At 40.7% G+C, this 25,369-nt stretch overlaps 1 protein-coding gene across 1 annotated transcript in view; it reads right to left on the bottom strand.

Moving 5' to 3' along the window:
* LOC126284097 (DNA (cytosine-5)-methyltransferase 3B-like) overlaps positions 1-25,369 on the bottom strand; it is a 338,027-nt gene that overhangs the window by 40,845 nt on the left and 271,813 nt on the right. The window contains exon 16 of the mRNA XM_049982791.1: positions 24,498-24,706. Within this exon, the coding sequence (XP_049838748.1) occupies positions 24,498-24,706 (209 nt within the window). The remainder of the gene's footprint in view (positions 1-24,497; positions 24,707-25,369) is intronic.

The following is a 25,369-nucleotide window of genomic DNA, read 5'->3' as shown; positions in this document are numbered from 1 at the left end:
CTCTGATGGCTCCATCAGCACCTCTGTCCACATTAAACCCACCAACCACCAACAGTTCCTGCATTTTGACAGCTTTCATTCCTTTCACACCAAAAAATCCTTCCCTTATAGCCTGGCTACCCAGGAGTGGTGTACCTGCAGTGACAAAAACTGCCTTGTTCACTATGCTGAGGGCCTGACCAAGGCCTTCATAGACAGGCACTATGCCCCAGACCTAGTCTGCAAAAAAATCTCCCATGCTATTTCCCCTTACATCCCCAATCCTCCTATCACCACCTAGAACCAGCCACAAAGGAGTGTTCCATTCATTACCCAGTCCCAATCAGACTGGAACAACTGAACCACTTCCTTTGCAAGACCTTTAATTACCTATCATCATGCCCTGAAATGAGGGTCATCCTACCTATGATACTTCCCACCCCTCCTAAAATTGTGTTCCATCATGTACCCAACCTCCACAACACACTAATCCATCCCTACACCACTCCTAATCCCAAACCCCTGCCACTAAGATCATATCTCTGTGGAAGACCAGATACAAAACCTTCCCAATACAATCACCCAGCACTTCCTATTCCAATCCTGTCACAGGTATATCAAGGGCCAGCCTGCTCGTGAAAGGAGCCATGTCATTTATCAGCTCTGATGTAATTATTGCACAGATTTTTATATTGGTATGACTACCAACCAGTTGTCCACCAGGATGAACGGTGTAACGTTACAGGACATATTGGGACATATTGAAGTATTCGATACTGTAGACTTTTAGGGGATGTCGATACAGATATGCAAAATGTAAAGGGAAACTTTGGTGATGTTGAAATATTGTACTGTGTCAATATTAGGACATTTTGCACAGAAAGAACAAAAATAGAATTAATGTAAATATATATTAGTGTTAGTAACCTATTTTCATTCAATTTTGTAATTATATTTCATTTTGTAAAAGAAAGACTCACTGTTTGCTGTAGCTCTGATTAATTGTATAAATTATCAGTTTTGAGCTAAATTATTTTGTATAATATGGACAAGATACTCTTAAAAACTCACCAGCTAAAGAGAAAGTCTATAAATGAACGTTTAATGCACACTTCTGGAACTTTCTATGGAGAAATTCTATATTATGATCGCAAAAATATGAAAACTTGTAAAAACTGTTTCATAACCTAATTTCGAAAGACGATTTGTATCAGGAAATATTGCTAGAAGGATTTATTTGCGTTTTGAAATACAATTTGGATCATTTTACATATGGATGGTTGTTCTGGGTCACTCGGGAAATATCCAGAATCAAATGTCAAGATATTTCTGGAAACATCGGTACAAATCTGGTGAAGGTTATCCAGAAGCCGGTAGAAAAATGGTATAAAATCTATTTGGAAATTATGCTTGTAAGAATTTATATGTACTGATCATTTTACTTACTTTAATTTGTACTAAAATTCTGTAATGTCTAATTTAGTTTTAAGTCGTGAATTGCTATCGTATTATAAACAAAACATTGTCAAAGACTCTCATTGTTTGGAAAGATATTAATACACCTAGGAGTTGTCAGTTGCCAGTTCGGATGTGCAGTGCGGTTGGCTCGGAGAGTCAGTTGTTGAGTCTGTGAAGTCTGTCAGTTCTGTTTGTACATAAATGTCTGTAATGAAGAATTACTTGTTGTCATCAATATGAACTCAGGACCTTTTGCACGAAGCAGACACCTCCTAATGCAACCTTTTAATTTGGTGTTGAGGAGCTGAAATGTTATAATTTGGTTGAGGAAGCTGGGATGTTATAATTTGGTGGAGGAAGCAGAGGATTTGACGACCACCCAGTGATTCTTCAAAATAAAATACGTCTCTTCTGGGATCACAAGAAGAAAATATGTCTGTTTTGGGACCACAAGAAGAGGATATACAACGGACCAGTCATTCTTCAGAAGTAAATACGTCGATTCTGGGGTCACAAGAAGAGGAGTGAATCAACCGAGCGAAACCATCCTGGAATTGAAGAAATTTCGCAAAACACGGACACCAACGACCGCCGACGGACACTAAGATAAGTACCTGCTTTCTAAAATAATGGAAAAAGACGCAGATTTCAGTATTGATAGCGGTGTAGCAAGTACACCTATTAGGGAAAGTGCTTCTGACAGTGTAGGAATGTTGGAAATGTCAAAACAAACGTTTTCAGAGTTAAACTCGAAGATGGACGATTCTCGTGCTGAATTACGTCAACAAACTGAACAGACACAACAACAGATGGACAGGTCGATTTTGAAGGCTGTGTGTGATTTAAAATCAGAAATAAATTCAAATACAGAACAGATTGATCACACTAATCAGGTTCTCGAAGAATGGCGAATTACTTTTGAGTCAAACCAAAAAGAACTTAGTTGTCGTGTGGACACGGTTGAGAGCAAAATTTCTGTCCTTGAAACTGATTTAAGTAACAAAATTTCAAATAACCAGTCAAAACTTAAAAAAGTTGTTGATTTTGTAAATGAGGAAAATTCTCAATTGAGAAATGAATTTGACCAGACAAAACGATTTTTTGAAAGCGAAATTGAATCTTTCAAATCTGATTCTGACAAAAAGGTCACAGGAATTTGTAGTAGAGTAGGTAATGTCGAAAAAACTGTAGACAGAAAATTTGTAGAAATACAAGAAACTATGTTGCAAAAAGGTTTTAGTAATAGTTGTAATGGGGTATGGGGAAATTTTCCCATTAAAACTTATCCCGGTGACAAGAATATACACCCAAAAGACTTCATGCAATTCTGCAAGGAGCAGTTCATGTCCATAATTACAGATAGTGTTAAGATAAAATTTGTAAAGAAATTACTTGATGGTGAGGCGCTTTCGTGGGCCAATCAGAATTGTTCCGCGGAAATGCCCTTTGAAGATTTCGAAAAATGTTTTCTAACCAAATTTTGGTCTGAAACTGAGCAAGCTCGAATCAAAAGTGAATTCTTGAATGGTCCTAGTTACAGAGAATCTGATGGGTCAATGAAAGCCTATTGTGAGAAACAGTTGCAAAAATTAGTGCATCTGGATAAGCCATTTGATGAGCTAACTCAAATTGATGCACTAAAACGGAGACTTCCGAAAAGAGTACAATGGGGTTTAGTATATGGTCCAGATGAGTCCATAGAACAATTCTTGAAATATGTGGACAAACTTGATAGAGCCTTTGAACAAAACAACAGATTTAACAACTTTGTAGGTTCATCAAACAGAGGGTGGGAACCGAACCGTGGAAATAATAACAATAATAGTGAACGAAGAAACTTTAACAACAACAGGGATAATTATAATACCAATGACAGAAGAAATTTTGGTAGGAATGATCAGCACTTTAATTCAAACAGAGAATGGGAAAATCGAAACATGTCCTGGGGTAATGACATGAGAGAAGGTAACCCGAGGCAGGGAAACGACAGACATAGGCCTTTAAATGACTAAATGCTCCACTGGGAGTCTGTCAGTTTGGGGCAAGGAATTTTCAAAATCAGGCTAATTTCACCCAGAACAGACAGCACTATAATCAGAGACCTAACCAGTATAGACAGTATGCTTATGATCGATCTGTAGATAGAAGTAATGAGAAAATTAAATTTGACAGGAAATTTTGGAATGTCATCAGAGAAAATACTAGAAACAACTGTAATAGGAACCAGGTTACCTTTGATGAAGTAGGCTTAGAGGATGATATAATTGCAAATTTATATAATCAAGAAGAAGCACCTAATGCTGAAATGACAGGTAAGGATAACTTTGATAATTTTGGATTGTACAAACTTATGTGTGGTGATTATGTACTAGAAGATTTTGATGGTGAATTGGATGGAATAGTTTATGTTGAAGTTAAGGAGGATGTTATAAGCAATAGTGTTGAGAATAGTTGTGCCAGGAACTCTAACTACATTCCACATGAGAATCAGATTGTGCCAGTTCAGCTTAGTAATACATCGGGAGACAGGGAGGTTGATTGTGCTGATGCATCTGAGATTATTTTGAAATCTGTTTGGGACAAATTTAAAGATTACAGTGATGACAATGGTGTTAAGATCAAATTAAGGGAAATTTGTGAACCAGTTTCTGCTTTTAAGCCTAATGAAATCATCAAACGGGGTACTAGTCAGGATGTGTGTGAGGTAAATAGTAATCCAGACATTCCAGTAAATTCCAGTAGACCTAGAAGTTTGAAGAAAGTATTGCCTAATAAAGAAAACCTAAATATGGAACAGAGGTATGATGAGATAGCAGAAGATCTTTTGTATGAAGAACAGGAAGAAAGGGAAAACACCACTATTGGTAGTCCATACATAAAAATTAAAGCTGCAGGTTGGGAAGGGTATTGTTTGATTGACACAGGGAGTCCAATTAGTGCCATTTCAAGCAAATTAAGAGATATAATTAAGCATGATCCTGACTTTGTTGAATTACCAGTTGTTGGAAAAAAAATTAGAGGCATTACCGGCAAACTGAGCAAAATTGTTAATAGACAGGTGTTGTTGTCCTTCAGTATAAATGATGTACAGTTTACTCAAGGATGTCTTGTAATAAGTGACCTAAATGAGAATGTACTGTTGGGTATGGACTGGATATTAAAAGCTAATGCAGCATTTGATTGGGAAAAGAGTTTGTTTACCTTTATTGATCCTAAGACGAGAGTATGTTCCAGTACTGACATGTCGGTTCAAAACTGTGCTGATAAGGGAATTGAAATTAGGGACGTTACATTTTCTAAAGACAGTGGTTATTGTGTAGAGGAAATTACTGAGGATTATGATGATGGAGAATATGGGGATATAGTTCAAGAAAAATTACGGGAATCAGATAATTTGAACCAAGAACAGAAGGTAGAGTTAGAAAGATTATTGTGGAATTACTGTGATGTTTTTGATGATAGACGTGGCAGAGTAAAGAATTATCAATGTAAACTCAGATTAAAACCACATGAGCCATTCTTTATAAAACCTTATAGTGTACCCATTGCAAAGAGAAAAGATGTAGAAAAGGAACTTCAAAAGATGGAAGAGTGGGGCATCATTGAGAGAAGTAAGAGCCAATACAATAATCCTTTGGTAGTGGTTGCAAAACGTGATGGCAGTGTCAGGCTTGTACTAGATTCAAGACACCTAAATAAGTATCTGGAAAGAGAGACCGATCATCCCGAGAATATAGACGAATTACTTCATAAATTTGAAAGAATGAAATACATGACCAGTTTAGATCTCACATCAGGATTTCACCAAGTAGAATTAGAAAATGATTCCAGAAAGCATACTGCCTTTTTGTATGGGGGAAGATGTTACCAGTATTGTGTGGTACCATTTGGGCTGAATGTCTCAGTTTATTCATTAGAGCACTTGACTTTGTTTTGGGAAAAGATCTTTTATCAAAATTAACTGTGTATGTAGATGACATTTTGATCACTGGAGAAACTTGGGAAGAACATGTTAGTTCTTTGAGGGAGGTTTGCAATAGATTAAGGAAAGGGGGAATGTCACTTAAATTATCTAAATGTAAGTTTGGTATGAAAAAATTGAAGTTTCTGGGGCACAGTATTTCTGAGGAAGGTATTTTGCCAGATCCTGAAAAACTCGAGGCAATTGCAAAATTCCCAATTCCAAAAACCAAGAAACAACTAAAGTCATTTTTCGGGATGTGCGATTACTACAGAAAGTTCATTAGTACCCAAGCTCTAAATGCTCCAAGTCTTAACGCAATGTGGGTTTGGGATCAGGAATGTGAAGCTGCTTTTGAAGAAATAAAAACACAGTTATGTAACAGTCAAATTTTCTACCGTCCTGATTTAAGTTTACCTTTTTGCATTATGGCAGATAGTAGTGATTATGGCCTAGCTGCTCACCTTTTCCAAGAAGTAAATATAAATGGGAAAATAGAACACAGGTCTATTGCTTTTGCTAGTCAAACCTTAAAAAAACATGAGAGGCAATACACTGTTACCGAGAAAGAGCTGTTGGCCATTTACTGGGCATTTTCTAAATTCAGAAATTATTTATTGGGAAACCAGGTAGTTGTCTACACAGACCATAAGGCATTAATTTATATTCAAGAATGTAGGTTGCATCATGGAAGGATTACCAGGTGGGCACTCTTGTTACAACAATTTAATTACTCAATAAAATATCTTAGAGGACCTGATAATGTAGTTGCTGATGCTTTATCTAGACTACCTGTGGGGGGTGACTTTGAAGATGACAGTGGGGAATGTGAAAAAGAATTCAAAATTATGTATTTAAGAGGGGTGGACAATGAACAAGAAATCAGAGACATTTGTAATGACATCCGACAGAATCAGAACCACGATGAGAACTGTAAACTGGTCAAAAGTTATTTAGGGAAAAAGGGACATGAAAAAGTGGGAGATTATTACAAAATCTACAAGGGGATTCTATTCAAGAGAAACAGTGTAGATAGCGATGTATGGAAATTATGTTGGCCTGAACAGTACATCAATGTACTCATCAAGTACATTCATGAAAGTTTTGGTCATTGTCGGATTCAAAAGTGTATCCAGAAAATCCAAGAAAATGTGTACTTTAACAACATAGTCAGGAGGGTTAGAAAAATTTTGACGGGTTGTGACAGGTGCCAAAGAGTAAAAGTATCCAACCAAACTTGTCGAGGATTGATGCAAAACATCTTACCAAAAGAACAACACGAGTTAGTCGCTGTCGACTTTATGGACCATTACCGAAGACGAGAGGAGGCTATTGCTACATTTTTGTTATGGTTGATGTTTTTTCAAAATTCATTAAGTTATACCCTCTTTGCAAGGCAAACAGTAAGAGCATTATTTCAAAAATCAGAGGAGACTATTTTGGCACGGTTGGGAAACCTCAGAAAATCTTATCAGACAATGGGACTCAATTTACTTGTGGAGTATGGAAAGCTTTTGTTGAAGATGAAAATATAAGTCACATTCTTATTTCAGCTTATCATCTGTCAGGAAACCCTTCAGAGAGATACATGAGGGAAATTGGGCGATTCTTTAGAACCTACTGCAATACTGATCATGCTAGTTGGATTGACTATGTTGAGAAATTCGAAGATGTTGTGAACAGCCTACAGCATTCCTCAACAGGGTTTTCGCCTTATGAAATACAGTATAATAGCAAACCACCACATCCAATTAGTGATTTCATTGATTTTCCAGTCTGCAAACCATTAAGTACTCAAGAGAGAGAGAGGAAATAGTGAGAAAGACCATGAAATCTCAAGGTGATAAGAGGAAATGTAGACATGACAAAAGATTGAAGCCTACTCAATTCAAAATTGAAGACTTGGTCCTTGTTAAAACACAAGAGAAGTCTAAAGCCATCAGTGGTGAATTAAAAAAGTTTTTTGACATATACATTGGACCTTTCAAGATTCAGGACAATCCTCATCCGAATGCTTACCGTCTAGTCTACCCAAATTCTGGCAGACTGTTTGGCCTACGAAACATGACCGAACTGAAATTGTATAAAAAAATGTAAAAAAGTATTTTAGATAATAGATGTTTATAGACTGGGATGTTATAACAGCCACTGCCAAACTGTGGCATAGCATGCAGGTGAACATAACACTCTTGATTTCATTGGCTGCTTCACTACATGGGCCATCTGGATTCTTCCCTCCACCACCAGCTTTTCTGAACTGCCCATATGGGAGTTAGCCGTACAGTACATCCTCTACTCCCATAATGATCCCAGCCTTAAGCTACAGTAACATACTGCCCCACACCCTCCACTCAACAGTTTCAACATTCTCTGTTCCATCATCTCCTCCACAATCTCTGTTTCTTTGCAGCCCTCTGCCAAATTATCCACCTGTCTTTCCCCGCTTCTCTCCTTTTTTCTCCACCTCCATGCCCCAATCTCCTGACGCTGCACCTGTGGGCAGTCTAGTGCCTGCACACTCCACCAGACAGCGTTTGTCTCTCTCCCCACCTGTATACAACTATCCCTTTCCCTTACCCACCCCCTCCAGATTGCAGCTTGCATCCCATGTGATGCTGCATTGTGGCCTGAGGTGCTGGGCTTGGCGGTCGTGTGAACATATGACAGTCTTTTTGTTGTGCTTATCTGCAACTCAGCATCTCCATTATATGGTGAGTAGCAACTTTCCTTTTCATAATATTGTTACACTCCATCCTGGCTTTTCCATTGTTTGATTTTTGTCTTTTAAGTGTGTCTCTCTGTAGCTTGATGTGTCTATGTGTCTTCTTAATGGTACTAATGCTAAAGACTTTGTAGATGTTGTAGGAAAGCAGCACACTCATGCCTTATAAAATTAACATCAGTCTTTCCATTGTGTGCCAGCCTAGTCCGCTGTAACTAGCTCTGATGTCATAAATATTGTGCAATACTTTAAAATGAAGTAAATAACCTGAAATGTTTCTAGCATGTCAGGAGTAACACAAAATCAATGTATCAGTTCACTAACTTTAACCATTTTCGAAATTTGGATTTTTTTCTGTAAAAATCATTGGCACAACAGAAAAGAGCTAGAAACTTAAAAATTTATATTTAGATTCCTTTTGCATAATAATTTAGTAGAAACAGTATTTTGGATCTGACGAATTAAAATTTTAGTTGAAATTCATGATTTTCTGGTTTTTGTCTTAGAAATTAAGGAAGCAAGATGGATTAAGTAGGCAAATAAATGAAGCTAGGATGTTTAAATTTAAAGATGTGAGAAGTTTCAACTGAATAACTATAAAACTATAGCAATAGCGTATCTCCAAAGGGCAAGTTCAGAGCTCATCTACTGCGTGTAGTGTAATTAAATTAATTATCTCGCCCAAAATATTTGACTTAGCCACGTCAGACTTTTATTATGATTTCTTACCTGTTTGCTGATTGCACATTTAAATTGAGAGCTTCATCGGCCATCAGCAAAGGAAGCAATGATTTATTCGATAACTTAAAGTGGTGCATTACTAGCCCAGCGGCTACTCGGGAGAGCAGATTTGATCAGGCGTTCCTTTAGCTGTCCGCACCGCGGCTTTATATGTAAGAACGCTGCGCGAGAAAGTATGAAGGCCCCAGTTCTCTCCAGACGCCAATTAGTGCACCACTTGTTCCGGGAGTCATGTAGCATTCGTATCGTTGATATAAACAGCCTCGGATGCAGTAATAAGTTACTCGGGCTACGCGTGACCATGAAATCGTTTTCGAGTGAAGTGTTAATTTTGGGATGACGTTAATGGTCTATCTTTAGTTTGTGTATGTCGTATTTTCACATGCCGCCTCAGGACAGACATTCTACCATTATTAGCGTGGCGTTTGATGAACATTATCATCGAATTATGGTGAGCATTCACTTCAACATTTAATTTGAACAGTTATAGTTGCATCAGCGCATTAGACTCTGAACTGCTCTGGTAGTTGGATTCTGTGGATTCGTTTTGGTCTGTGACTTTCAGAATATAGTGAACATTTTAGAGAGAATGGTTTTTGATTATGAATCCCAAGACAATCTCCTAATTCCTCAGAGCTATAAGCTGTAGCTATAAATGTATTTCTCAGATGAAGTGGGCACTAGGAATTCTAATTACAGGCTTCACGTTTTGCTAATCACTTTCTGGTTGCCAATATTGTAGTTAGAGAGCCAGTGTTGAGAACAGCAAACAACAGCATTAAATAAATAATAGGAACATTAACAATTATTCCACCCATCGCCCCACAATGTCGTGAGGCAGCATAACCCATGGCATGCAAATAGCTAGGATATGTTCATCCAGTATTAGAGAATGAGAGCACTTAATGTAACAAACTTTACACATAATTTCAAACCTTTGCAAAATCTTTTCTGACTGAATGCATACAAAATGATTACATCTTCCTGTATTTTTGCTGTCCATGTGATAAAACTCCCACATCATACATGACATTTTATTACTTTATTACTATGAAATCTATTCACAACTCATTTTGCAAACATTATCCACATTTACCATTGGGTGTCCCTGCAAAATTATATCATTCTACATTAAATAATTCAGAAGTTAAGATGGCATTAACTTTGACATGTGTGAAAAACTAGCTTTCACTTGAAACAGAGTGCAAATTACCCAGACTGTTCTCAGTCCAGTGTGGGGTAATGTGAGCACTTAGTAACCCAAATAACTTAAAATATAAACAAATAAGTTTTTTATGTGGGCTAAAAAATTGTAGAGTCTACCAGTAGCTGTGTGGATTAGCAACCACAAGTAAATTGTACAGTTTTTTTAGAAGAAGTTATTGCAAAAACTTTTTAATTTTTTTAAGTTTAAAAATAATTTCAAACCTTTTCTCATTCACATGCTTCATGGCAAATATCCAACACATGAATTCAATTGTAAAGTAAAAGGGCATTTGGAGATCTGTTATACACACAGGTGCAATTCTTTAAAGAACTGGTTTTTACTGATATTAAGAATCTGAAAAAGGAAATTCTAAGGTTCAATCTAGTATATAGTGGTAACCAATGAAGTGAAATAGAAAGAAGACAAATATTTCTGGTGAGAAGAGTTATAGGGTAATATCAACAGCAGCAGAAAATGGTATAACTGGAGTAGGAAGGTAGGGCAGAGAGTGAGTTACTGTGAACGCTTCAGTGATAGGTTGTTTTCATCATCAAAATCAACAGCAAACCAACATCAAAAACAATAATTCAGGTATACATGCCGATGTCTGAAGCTGAAGATGAAGATGCACAAAAAGTGTGTGAGAATACCGAAAGAGTAATTCAATATGTGAAGGTAGATGAAAATCTAATAGTCATGGGTGACTTGAATGCAGTTGTAAGATTATGGAACAAAAGAAAAAGTTATGGGAGAATATGGGTTAGGTACTAGGAATGAGAGAGACAAAAGACTCACTGAGTCTGCAGTAATTTACAGCTAGTAATAGTGAATATTCTGTTCAAGAAACATAAGAAGAGGAGATGTACTTGTATAAGGCTGGAAGATACGAGAAGATTTCAGTTAGATTACATCATTGTCAGGCAGAGATTCTGAAATTAGATACTGGAATGTAAGGCCTACCCAGGAGAAAATATAGACTCAGATCACAATTTACTAGTGATGAAGAGTAGGCTGAAGTTTCAGAGACATCAGGAAGAACCAATGCACAAAGAAGTGGGATACGGAATTTCTAATGAATGAAGAGGTACGCTTGAAATTATCTGGGCCTATAGGTATTGTGATAAGGAATGTTCAGTAGGAAGTTCAGTTGAAGAGGAATTGACATCTCTAAAAAGGGCAATCATCGAAGTTGGAAAGAAAAACATAGGTACAAAAAAGGTAACTGCAGAGGAACAATAGGTAACAGAGGGACTACTTGAGTTGATTGATGAAAGAAGGAAGTACAAAAATGTCCAGGGAAATTCAGAAATAGAGAAAAACAAGTCACTTAGGAATGAAAGAAACAGGAAGCACAGAGAAGCTGAGGTGAAATGGCGGCATGAGACTGAAAAGCAAACTATTGTCAGAACGACTGACTCAGCATACACTCCTGGAAATGGAAAAAAGAACACATTGACACCGGTGTGTCAGACCCACCATACTTGCTCCAGACACTGCGAGAGGGCTGTACAAGCAATGATCACACGCACGGCACAGCGGACACACCAGGAACCGCGGTGTTGGCCGTTGAATGGCACTAGCTGCGCAGCATTTGTGCACCGCCGCCGTCGGTGTCAGCCAGTTTGCCGTGGCATACGGAGCTCCATCGCAGTCTTTAACACTGGTAGCATGCCGGGACAGCGTGGACGTGAACCGTATGTGCAGTAGACGGACTTTGAGCGAGGGCATATAGTGGGCATGCGGGAGGCCGGTTGGACGTACAGCAGAATTGCTCAACACGTGGGGCGTGAGGTCTCCATAGTACATCGATGTTGTCGCCAGGGGTCGGTGGAAGGTGCACGTGCCTGTCAACCTGGGACCGGACCGCAGCGACGCACGGATGCACGCCATGAACGTAGGATCCTACGCAGTGCCGTAGGGGACCGCACCGCCACTTCCTAGCAAATTAGGGACACTGTTGATCCTGGGGTATCGGCGAGGACCATTCGCAACCGTCTCCATGAAGCTGGGCTACGGTCCCGCACACCGTTAGGCCATCTTCCGCTCACGCCCCAACATCGTGCAGCCCGCCTCCAGTGGTGTCACGACAGGCGTGAATGGAAGGACGAATGGAGACGTGTCGTCTTCAGCGATGAGAGTCGCTTCTGCCTTGGTGCCAATGATGGTCGTATGCGTGTTTGGTGCCGTGCAGGTGAGCGCCACAATCAGGACTGCATATGACCGAGGCACACAGGGCCAACACCCGGCATCATGGTGTGGGGAGCGATCTCCTACACTGGCCGTACACCTCTGGTGATCGTCGAGGGGACACTGAATAGTGCACGGTACATCCAAACCGTCATCGAACCCATCGTTCTACCATTCCTAGACCGGCAAGGGAACTTGCTGTTCCAACAGGACAATGCACGTCCGCATGTATCCCGTGCCACCCAACGTGCTCTAGAAGGTGTAAGTCAACTACCCTGGCCAGCAAGATCTCCGGATCTGTCCCCCATTGAGCATGTTTGGGACTGGATGAAGCGTCGTCTCACGCGGTCTGCACGTCCAGCACGAATGCTGGTCCAACTTAGGTGCCAGGTGGAAATGGCATGGCAAGCCGTTCCACAGGACTACATCCAGCATCTCTACGATCGTCTCCATGGGAGAATAGCAGCCTGCATTGCTGCGAAAGGTGGATATACACTGTACTAGTGCTGACATTGTGCATGCTCTGTTGCCTGTGTCTATGTGCCTGTGGATCTGTCAGTGTGATCATGTGATGTATCTGACCCCAGGAATGTGTCAATAAAGTTTCCCCTTCCTGGGACAATGAATTCACGGTGTTCTTATTTCAACTTCCAGGAGTGTATATAAAAGTCAAAACAACTTTTGGTGAAATTAAAAGCAAGGGTGTTAACATTAAGAGTGATACAGGAATTCCACTGTTAAATGCAGGGGAGAGATCAGAGAGGTGGAAAGAGTACAACAAAATCTATGACAGGGAAGACTTTTCTGACGATGTGATAGAAGAAGAAATGGGAGTTGTTATGCAAGAGATAGGGGAATTAGTATTAGAATCAAAATTTAGAAGACTTAAGATTGAATTATGCAGAAGGAATAGATAACTTTCCAACAGAATTTCTAAAATCGTTGGGGGAAGTGGCAACAAAATGATTATTTATATTGGTATGTAGAATGTATGAGTTTGGTGACATGCCAACTGACTTGGAAAAATATCACCCACATAATTCTGAAGACTGCAAGATCCAACAAGTCTGAGAATTATTGCGAAATCAGCTTAATAATTCACACATCCCCCCAAATGCTGGCTGGAATAAAATACAGAAGAATGGAAAAGAAAGCTGAGGATGTGTTAGGTGACAATCAGTTTGGCTTTAGGAAAGGTAAAGGCACCAGAGAGGCAGTTCTAATGTTGTGGTTGATAATGGAAGCACGACTGAAGAAAAATCAAGACACATTCATAGAATGTGTCAACTTGGGAAAAGGATTAAACAATGTCAAATGATGCAATATTTTCAAAATTCTGGGAAAAATAGAGTTAAGCTTTAGGGAAAGACAATACGTACAAGAGCCAAGAGGGAACAGTGGGAGAGGAAGCCCAAGAACAACTTGCTCACATTCAAACAAGTGTAAGCCAGGGTGTAGTCTTTCACCCTTACTGTTCAATCTATACATCAAAGAAACAATGGTAGAAATAAAAGAAAAGTTCAAGAATGGAATTAGAATTCAAGATGAAAGTATACCAATATTAAGGTTCACTAATGACATTGCTATCCTCAGTGTGTGTGAAGATGAATTACGGGATCTGCTGAATGCAATGAACAGTCTAAAGAGTACAGAATATGGATTGAGAGTAAATTGAAGAAAGACAAAAGTAATGAGAAGTAGCAAAAATGAGAACAGCAAGAAACTTAACATAAGGCTCAGTGATTGCAAGGTAGATGAAGTTAAGGAATTATGCTACCTACGCGGCAAAATAACTGTTGATGAATGCAGCAAGGAGGACATAAAAAGCAGACTCACAGTGACAAAAAGGACATTATTGGCCTAGAGAGGTCTACAAGTATCAAGCATAGGCAATAATTTGTGGAAGAAATTTCTGAGGATGTACAGTTGGAACACAGCACTTTATGGTAGTGAAACATGGACTATGGGGAAAGCAGAAAAGAAGAGAATTGACATGTTTGAGATTTGGTGCTACAGAAGAACATTGAACATCTAACCACAACAGATAGACCAGCATCACAGAGACCTACCAGCTGTCAGCAGAATGCCCCCTCCAATCTCAAAAGTTGGAAGAGGGGGAAAGACAAGCAAGTTGAAACCTGCAACAAAATTGTATTCATGGTATTTGGGCTGCCTGGATGGGAAGACAATACCCCAATACATCACTGAACATCTAAAGGAGAAAGGTATCATGGACATAAAGGAATGTAAGCAATTATGCACCAGAGAGAGAAACAAATGCTTCAAAATGACAATTAGTGGTGACATCAAAAATGATGCCGAGAGAGAGGAATTATGGGCAGAAGGCGTAATCTTCCATCCCTTTCTTTTTAGGATGTGACTACTGTCAAAAAAGAAAATAATATCAAAGTCATGCTATAGAACATAGAAGGCTCTACTTAATATTTTATCAGATGAAACAATGCTCAGCAATGATCTTTTTATCGTCTGTGAAACCTTTCTCCAAGAACTCTGGAATATAAATAGCTTTTATGCAATACGTGCACTGGCTAAAGCTGAGACAGAAGGAAGAACATCAGGGGCAGTGACAACAACCCAATCCTGGGGCAAGCAAAGCATGCAGAGACAAGAAAAAATTCCATGGTTGTACATTTAAATAATCTGAAAATCACTGGAATCAACATAAGACCCCAATGTTCAGCAGATGAAGGGGCAGAAACCATCATGACTGCATTGGAATGGACTGACTCAGAGATCACAACCCTGTTGGCAGGGTATTTAAATTGTCAGATAGACAGGCCAAATAGGAAAACACAGGTCCTTACATAGTTCATGAAACAAGAAGACTTTACTCTCACAAATGAAGGTCAGATTGAAACCTACGTCTCACACAATGACTCTAGCACTGTAGATATCATGCTTTACCATGAAAATGAGATAAAGCTTCATAGTTTAACAACCACCATAAATTCTCCAAGCACTCCTATAAGGAAACACCTCCCGGGCAAAATTTCAGATCATGATAATAAAGAGAGACAAACAAAATGAGCAGTGATAGACTCTAAGGAAAGTAACTGCTGATTTACTAGTGCAGAACATAAGTGCTGTAGAAATACTATCACAACAGAATGAAGGAACACTGAGAATGCACTATGGAACTTAAATGAACCATTGAAGCAGACAGCATCCCTTCTGCCAATAAAGAGAAAAGCACACCGCAGTTTGACAATGAATGCTACATAAGAAGACACATGATCCTGAAACAACTGAATGAGCTGAAAAAGACAAACTTGAACAATTAAGATCTGAGACACAGCTATACGCATACAAGAACAAGATACAATATACTGCTGAAAGAAAAGAAACAATACACACAGATTAAGAAAGAAGAATTGTTTCACGAAGCAGAAGAAAAACTGTACAAAGCCATGGAAAAATGTAGAGCAAAGGTAACCCCAAGCATGACAGTGTGAGAAAATCACTTCATAAATCTACTACAGGTGAAGAGTTCACATCAGCACATCAAGCGAAGCACCCCCTTAACTGAAAAAGAAAGACTAACATGAGATGAAGTCTGACAAGAAAGTGAAAAAGCAAACCTTATAAGGCAGCTAGCCCAGACAACATCTCATATGAGCTAATGAAAGGAGCAGTGCTACACACTGTGAAACTTGATAACCCCTTACAACAAGTGCCTAGAAATCATGGGCATCCTCAAAATATGGTGGGAATGAACAATTAAAGTGACATACAAAGGAAAAGGAGCACATATTTCTATAGAGAGATCAATTTGTAATGAGCACCACTCAAGATAATGATCATCATCATACTTTAAAAGACCCATGAAGACATAATGAATGTGGTATGCTAGTAACAGCAAAGTTTCATTCCTGGAAGTTCAGTCACCTAAGCAGTGGGACATGCTCTCCAGTTCATATGAAAAGCTATGTCTAAACCCAATGGTCATGCATACACAGACCTTTATGACCACAAAATAGCTTCAATGGAGTAAACAGGGAGTGTTGGAAGGACAACAACCAGCACTAGATGCAAAAAGGCAGATCCTCAAGTTCATAGCAAACATCTTCTGAGAAAATATAATCAGTAAATATTATGGATAGCAGAATGCCATGGAATCCAGCTAACAAATGGAGTATTGCATGGGAAACCTGTAGTAAGTCCCATTATATTTAACATACTTATCCACAACATGATCCAAAGGATACAATCTGAAGAAGTGATAATGTGGCTATATGCTGATAATATGATCCTACTGTCAGAAAGATGATAGCTCCTTCCAGAAACCACGACTTTACTGGAGGAATTGTCCCAGGAAAATGACCTCATCTTAAATAGGAATAAGTCAAAAGAAATGAAATTCAGGAAAGGGGGAACACTAGTAAACAAAGACAAATTAACCTGTGGCAAACAAGAATTGGAGATAGTGAAAAGCTACAAATGCCAAGGAATCACCCTGCAGTTGACAGGCCATACCTGCCCTCAGTGGTAAGACAGTGGTAATGTGCATGTGAGTTGTGCTTGTGTGAGTGTACGAGTGTTTCTTCTTTAGAAGAAGACCATGTGGCTGAAATCTAAAATGTATAGCAGTCTTTTTGTTGTGCCTGTCTAAAACTCATTGTCTCCTGTAAATGGTGCATCACAATCTATACTTATATTATATTTAGATTTACATAAAACATTCCTAAAATCATAATATACATCGTTCAAAGTATTCTGTGGTGTCACTGCCAGACACCACACTTGCTAGGTGGTAGCCTTTAAATCGGCCGCGGTACGTTAGTATACGTTGGACCCGCGTGTCACCACTATCAGTGATTGCAGACCGAGCGCCGCCACACGGCAGGTCTAGAGAGACTTCCTAGCACTTGCCCCAGTTGTACAGCCGACTTTGCTAGTAATGGTTCACTGACTTCTATGCTCTCATTTGCCAAGACGATAGTTAGCATAGCCTTCAGCTACGTTATTTGCTATGACCTAGCAAGGCGCCATTATCCATTTCTATTGATATTGTAAATCATGTAATGTCAAGAGCGACGTTCGCCATTAATGGATTAAAGTTAAGTATTCCACCAGCTATGTCCGTTTTTCTCAATTCTAACTCCCTTGTCATGTTCCAGACCTCACGCCAGCCTGCGTGAGCTAAACGCGTGCATTTCGGCCTCCTTTAATAAAACAGTGTTGGCTCTCCTGCCAACCACAACATTGGCAATGAGAGCAAAAGTGTTCTTATCTTAATTGCCCTGATTTACTTGTGTAATGGCTTCACCACAATCTCCGGATGTACTGTCCGAATTGTATCGCTTACAGAATCAGCAGACGCAGGCCTCACTGGATGCCCTTGGACAGCTCGTCCAGGGTCAACGTGCAAAACAATGCGGCAGCTGCCGCTCCACCGTGAACAGCCCTCGCGCCCGGCTGCACCGCTACCGCCAGGCTCTCAGCCACGTGTACCGCGCCGGCAAGCAAATGCAGTGATAAAATCATGCCCGCGTTGCGCTACTAAACATTCACGTGAGAATTGCCCATCACGCCAAGCTATTTGCTTTTATTGTAATAAAAAAGGACATGTTCAGAGTGTTTGCCAGAAAAAGCTCAGATCGGAAGCTCAAAACCATTCCAGGCCCTTTGCTTTGCGCCGGAATCAGAATCAAACCATGGATACTCAGGTTTGCGGAACTTCGCCCATGGAAATTCATGTAGTTCATTCCACTTCGCCCAGTGCCACTCTCTCTAACAGTGACTGTGTTCGTCCCAAACATAGTGTGCGTCGACATCGCCGGAACTCCCGTCAAGTCGCAAGTGATTATGTACCAGTGTCAGTTCACGTTGCACGAGACAGCTGCTCTTGTCGTCAGCAGGACAATAAACTTTTTGTGGACTTGGACATTAACGGCAAAGTGATACCATTTCAGCTCGATCCCGGAGCTGCAGTTTCACTGATCAATCAAGACACTTACAAACTGCTGGGCACACCTCCGTTGCGTGCCACAAATGTTAAGTTATGTAGTTATTCAGGTCAAAGTATCCCTGTATTAGGACAGTGGAGGCTTCTTGCAACATACAAAGGACAAACAAAACCTGTGTCATTTTACGTCCTTCGTTCTTATTTTGCAGTGAACTTGTTTGGTTTCGATTTATTTCAGTTGTTTAACTTGTCTATAGTAAATCAGGTCCTCTCAGTGAACCAGACTGTGCCTTCAGACAGTGTTTCTCGTCTATGTGAAGAATTTGCAGACATTTTTGCACCAGGCCTCGGTTGCACTAAGAACTATAAAGCACATTTGGAACTGAAAGTAAGGGTGCAACCAAAATTTTTCAGAGCGCGCCATGTTCCTCATGCATTGTGTGATGAGTTCGCTAAAACATTACACGATTTGGATTCACAAGGTGTAATTGAACGTGTGCAGGCTTCTCTCTGGGCATCACCCTTAGCAATTTTGCCAAAACCTTCTGGAAAGTTGAGACTTTGTGTGGACTTCAAGGCAACAGTGAATCCACAACTAGTGATTGCAACTTTTCCTTTATCTCACCTGGAAGATCTTTTTGACAAACTGTGCCCGGGTAAATATTTTTTGAAGTTGGACCTAGCAGATGCGTACTTGCAAATACCGGTGGACGAAGAATCCCAGCACGTTTTGGTGGTTAACACGCATCTTGGTTTGTATCGATTCAAACGACTGCCATTCGGGTGTGCATCTGCCCCTGCATCGTTTCAGCAATATCTAAAAACTGTTGTGCGTCGCTCCCTACTGCAGCAAATTATCTAGACGATATTGTGATCTCTGGAAAGACGGAAGACGAACATTTGGCCAATCTCAGAACATTATTTCAGGTCTTGCGACAAAATGGTCTTCGCTTGTGAAAGGACAAATGTGTTTTTTGCTCAAGACTTGCCATACTTGGGACATGTACTCAATGCCCAAGGCATACATCCCATTCCAAAGCACCTCCGTGCCCTACAAGACTTGCCGTCGCCGCAGAATTTGAAGCAGCTACAGAGTGTGGTGGGAAAAATAAACTATTACCATCGCTATATGCCACATGCCTCTTCCATTTCAGCTCCGCTTCATCGCTTATGCTGTAAGGGTGTTCCGTTCGTCTGGACAACGGAATGCGAACATGCCTTTTGCCAGTTGAAATCGGCGTTGCTTTCCAAAACTTGCCTTACACCATTCGATCCCCAGAAGCCCCTTTTGTTGATGGTGGATACATCGGATTTCGGGATCGGTGCAAAGCTTGCGCACAAAGATGGATCGCACGATCCCCCTATTGCCTTTGCGTCCAAATTGCTCTCATCTTCGCAAAGAAATTATTCACAGATTGCGAAAGAAGCATTGGCTCTCGTATTTGGTGTTACAAATTTTCATGATTTCTTGTATGGTCGTCACTTTACCATCATCACAGACCACAAACCTTTGACATCGTTTTTTCATCCGACCAAGCCTGTACCTCCACGTACAGCGCAGAAATTCATTCGCTGGTCTATTTTCTTCTCGCAGTACCACTATGATATCTTGTATCAATCCACTGCTAAGCACGGAAACGCCGATGCGTTGTCCCACTTGCCTGTTGCTGAGGATAAGGCATTGGATTCCTCCGAACTTGCTTGCATGTTCATTGATGTGGAAACCGATGACGTGGTCGAATCGTTTCCGATCGATTTTCGTGATGTAGCTACAGCCACAGCTGCCGACCCTGTCCTTGCTCCCGTTTTGCATTTTGTTGCTATGCAGTGACCCTTGTCAAAGTCACGGATTGGGGACCCGTTGGTTTGCTAATTTTTTGCTCACAAGGAGAGACATTTTGTTCGACGTGGTGTTTTGCTGTTGCGTTCTGATAATGGTCAGTCCAGGGTCGTGGTACCATGTTTGTTACAGTCCTCTGTCTTACAGCTTCTCCACCAAGGACATTGGGGTATAGTGAGAATGAAACAACTTGCTTGTCAGCACTGTACTTGGTTCGGAATCGATGCCGCGAGTAAGAATATGTGCTCTTCTTGCATGGTGTGTGCCGAACAACAATCAACACCACCATGGAAATTCTTTCCATGGCCAAACGCCACTCCCCCTTGGCAACACTTACACATCAATTTTGCTGGTCCATTCTGGAATGCTCGATGGTTGTTTGTGGTAGATTCATTCAGTAATTTTCCTTTTGTTGTCTGGATGTCTTCCACGACGTCATCTGCCACCATCCAAGCGTTATCCACTATCTTTTGCATTGAAGGTCTTCCACAGACTATTGTTTCCGACAATGGCTCACAATTCATGTCCGTAGAATTTCAATCGTTCTGCAAGGCCAATGGTATTCAACATCTGACATCTGCCCGTTTTCACCACAGTCAAACGGTGCCACTGAATGATTAGTCAGGACTTTCAAGTCACAGATGTTGAAGTTGAAAGTGTCGCATTCTCAGGAGGATGCATTATTGCTCTTTTTGTCCTCGTATCACTCTCAGCCCAGAGATGGTTGCTTGCCGGCTGAGTTGCTCCACAGTTGTCATCATCGAACCTTGATGTCTTTGCTACATCCACCGCATCAGGTTCCTGTGCAACGGCACACACCTGCTTTTGCTCCAGGCGACATTGTGTATTATCGCCACTATCAGGGTTCATGGCGTTGGCTCGAAGGGCGCATACTTCGCTGCCTCGGCCGCGCTATGTATCTAGTTTTTGGGACCTCTGGTGAGGTGCGTCGGTATCTCAATCAGCTGCGCCTCTGTTGTCGCACGAGATCTGCCGCTCGCCGTCTGTTTTCAGCGACGGTGCCGTCCGGTCAGCGCCCTGGGGACCCAACTACTGGCTGGCCTCGGCCCCAGGTGCTACCTACGCTGCCTTCCGTTTCGCCCCATGGCGACGCGCCGCCGCCACCGCTGCCTGTTCACCCGCCAGCGACGCCCGCAGTGGACGCGACGCTGCAACCGCCGGGTGCCTCCCTGGGTCATGCACTGCTGATCACTCTCCGTGACCAGTTGTCCTCCGACATGGAACTCTTTCCCTCTCCAAACCACATGTCATCTTCGCCCGTCAGGTGCCCCGACCCGATGGAGGTCGACCCTTCGGCCCCTCCTGTCTCTCTATGGGCGCATACACCACATGTTGGCGTGCACCCTGGAGCAGGTTTTCAGGCATTTCCTAGCTCCCTGCAGTCCGAATGGTAGGGGGTGGGTGTCACAGCTTCACCTGTTGTTAGGCTCCCCACCTCGTCGCATACATCAACATGCGGTCCTCCCCACGGCGGGTGGAAGCCTTATGCCACAACCGTACGCCAATTTGCGGGGGAGGAATGTGGTGTCACTGCCAGACACATTTGCTAGGTGGTAGCCTTTATATCGGCCACGGTCCGTTAGTATACGTCGGACCCGCGTGTCGCCACTATCAGTGTTTGCAGACCGAGCGCCGCCACACGGCAGGTCTAGATACAATAGTTAGCATAGCCTTCAGCTACGTTATTTGCTATGACCTAGCAAGGTGCCATTATCCATTTCTATTGATATTGTAAATCATGTAATGTCAAGAGCGACGTTCGCCATTAATGGATTAAAGTTAAGTATTCCACCAGCTACATCCGTTTTTCTCAATTCTAACTCCCTTGTCATGTTCCAGACCTCACGCCAGCCTGCGTGAGCTAAACGCGTGCATTTCGACCTCCTTTAATAAAACGGTGTTGGCTCTCCTGCCAAGCACAACATATTCAAATACATTGTTTATGTTGTGAATGGCATTTGTTATCTATACAAGTGACTGTGTCAGGAATTATCATTAAATAATGAAGGATTAAGGGGAACTAAGCGGAAGATTTTTCCTTAAGGATATCAGTGACCCACAGTACATGTTGATCTGTTTGGTAAACTGTATGGCCCCATGAGTTCATCGCTGACAGTTCTTGTCCACACACTGATACTATAGCAAATCCTGTTGCCTCACCTCCATGATAGCTCAAAGATTTGCAGCTGCCTACATGTGTATGTCATGGCAATGTACTATGCCATTTCTTGGGCACAAAATATAACACATTACTTAACACAAGTAAAGTAACCCATACAACAGCCAAGAAACTGATACAGTTCCTTTTTTGAACATGAGTACCATACATTAATTACAAGTTCACATCACATTTCCAATCCTGACTATGCTACTTTCCATAATGTAGTGTACATACCATTTTCTCAAGCATTGTATATCAGTTTATATATGCTATGGGATGCTCATGTGTGGGAATCAAATACATGATATCCTACTGAAATATGGTCTCCGGTAAATTCAGAGAAAGGTGGTACAGAAGTGGACAGTCATCTTGTCCTTTCTCTTAATTAATTTAGGTTGTTAAGCCTATTCAATGAATTTCTCTCACAGTGTGCCTCACTAAGACTATCATAGTGATTCTCCAGTTTCCCTTGCTGTAATTAACCAAATAATGACAAAATAATCCAGTGATGTATGGCTTTATTTCAGCATCCAATGGACCCATTTTACACCAAGATTCAACAATACACCTGTCAATTATTTTGTAAATCAGACAGTTCCTCTCAGAAATAAAATGTTCCACGTTAGTCACACTCATCAATAATTACTAAATAGACATATTTCATCACAGCAATTCAATCAGTTAAATACATACTCTATGGGGTGATTTTTTCAACCTGGTACGAACTCTAGGGGTTGAACGATGAGAGGATATGCAACAAAAAAGGTCTAATGAAATAATGTACAGAAACGTGTGGTTTCCATGCTAGAGGCCATTTACTCAATAATACTTTGTTACAGAGACTGCGGCTCAAAATGTGCCTGCCATGCAGCCACAGTTACACTATCCACACCATAGTATGTTCTGTCTCACGTGTTCACATTGGCCAGGCTGCATCTGAACAGTGTCAAAGGCAGCATGAATATGTTTCTCCAATGTCTCCTCATCTGGAATGCACTCTGCATACATGACACTTCTGAGGTGGCCCCATAAACAGAAATCACACAGATTGAGATCTGGTGAATGAGCAGGTCATGCAACTGGATCCCCTCATCCGATTCATTGATCAGGGAAGATACGACTGATGTGCATCTGGACATTAACAATGAAGTAGGCTGCAGCACCATAATGTAGTAGCCACATAACCCTTTGAATCATCAATGGCACTGCTTTGGGCAGGGGAGGCAAAATCACCCACAATAAATGCTGATAGTTCTGGCCTGTCAGGTGGCATGAAAAAAAGCCTGGTCACCAATTATCTGGCCCACAAATTCTGGCTCCACTGATATTGATGATTCACTGTCACTGTACTGCATACTATCCCACAGATGACTGTTATGAAAACTGAAGATACCACTAAACGTAAAGGTGGCCTCATCTGAGGATAGGGTGGATGACACAACTCCCATAATCATGGTTGCCTGGTTAAGAAACCATGACAAAACTGCTCTTGATGTGGAAGGTCTGTCACTAGCAAGCCCTGTTCATACTGTAAGTGATAAGGGTTTTAACAATTGTCATGGAGAATGTTCCACATGGTCATCTGGCTTACCCTGTACCAGCAGACCAAATTCCTAGAATTGATATGGCGCTTGCCTTCCACAGTGTTAATCACATTTTCCTCCAGGTCTGGTGTCTGAACATTTCAATTACTTCCTTCATGATTTCCTGCTTCCTGAAACAACCCTGTCTCAGACAAAAGGCAAAACACTGTTGGAAACATTGAATACTGTGATTGTTGTTGACAGTGATAAATCTCCTGTTACAACCTTGCTACCCACCACCCATTGCCATTTGCCTTTATGTAAGTAAACACTTTGTTGGCAAGCTCGTGATTTGAATATGGAACCATTGTGTACAACACTGTATCACACCCACTGCAAGGCGAGTCGGTAAGGGAACTGAGCTGGACACAAAGTTACCAATTACTATAGCAGGAGAGACTGCTAGGGCATAATGTATGAGGCAGTACCACCTTCTAGGAGGAAACCATGCTTACTGTAACTGTGATGCATGGTAAAATGTGTATTATACCACCATCTTTGTAACAAAGTATGACTGAATTAATGGTCTCTAACATGGAAACTATGCATTTCATTAGACCTTTTTGGGTCTGTATCCTCTCATTGATCAATCCCTATCCCTAGAGTTTGTACATGGTGAACCAAATCACCCTGTTGATTATTATATTTTATAACAACATGAGAACTGGGGCTGTAAACCTATCACCAGATGAATAGCACTGAAACACATACCATCCACAGTAATTTCAGATGATTTTGTCAGCGTCTTTAATTTTTGCATACTTGCAAATGGGTTTCCACAGATATAATCCTGAAGTTTATGATCTTCTTTTAATTGTATTGTTGTATGCATTCCAGGAATATTACCCCAGAAATTACGTCGACGTTCTTGTGCGGAGAAATGTGTGGCATTCATGATAGTTGGGTTATGTCCCAAAAATCTAGAACAAATCAAAACAGATTGAGCACTGTTAGAATACAGTTTACCAGTTCTGCACTAAAGGCCTAAATCAAATAGTCTATAAATTGATGAACTTGATAAGTTTGTCTTTCTCTGATGAATATCAATAGTTTTCACTGCAAAACTTTAGAAAATAATTACAGCACTGTCTGCTGCACTTACTTATTGAACTAGTTGGAGGGAGCAAGTAATAAATGTCTGTCTGTGTATGTGTGTGTGTGTGGCTTCATTGCTTTCAGGAGTTTTTAACAAATTTTATTTGCCTACACTTCTGGTCAGTATGCTATCAGCTTTATTCCCAGCTTGTTTAGGAGTAGAAAGCCATACATTACGTATAGTTTCATCTCTTTCTGATTTTAGAACATTTAGAAAATTGTGCAACACAACAGAAAAATCTGGCATAGGAAGGCTTTCTGATGAAAAAATTCAGAAGAACTGCTGCGATACATATCTCTAAAACTCAATGTAAGTGATCTCCCACACAAGGTACCTTATTGCTTGCTTCTATGATTAACTTAAAACAGAAAATTCAACATATTATTTTGTGACATATTCTCTGGCAAAACATATTGCACAAGGAAACATTGCCAACCACTGACACATGTACAATGAAATTAAGTGATACCTAACTATAATTTATTTA

Source organism: Schistocerca gregaria, chromosome 1 (genome assembly GCF_023897955.1).
Source record: "Schistocerca gregaria isolate iqSchGreg1 chromosome 1, iqSchGreg1.2, whole genome shotgun sequence".
Classification (NCBI taxonomy): Eukaryota; Metazoa; Arthropoda; class Insecta; order Orthoptera; family Acrididae; genus Schistocerca; species Schistocerca gregaria.
Note: the sequence above shows the minus strand (reverse complement) of the source record. Positions and strands in the feature narration are given on the sequence as shown.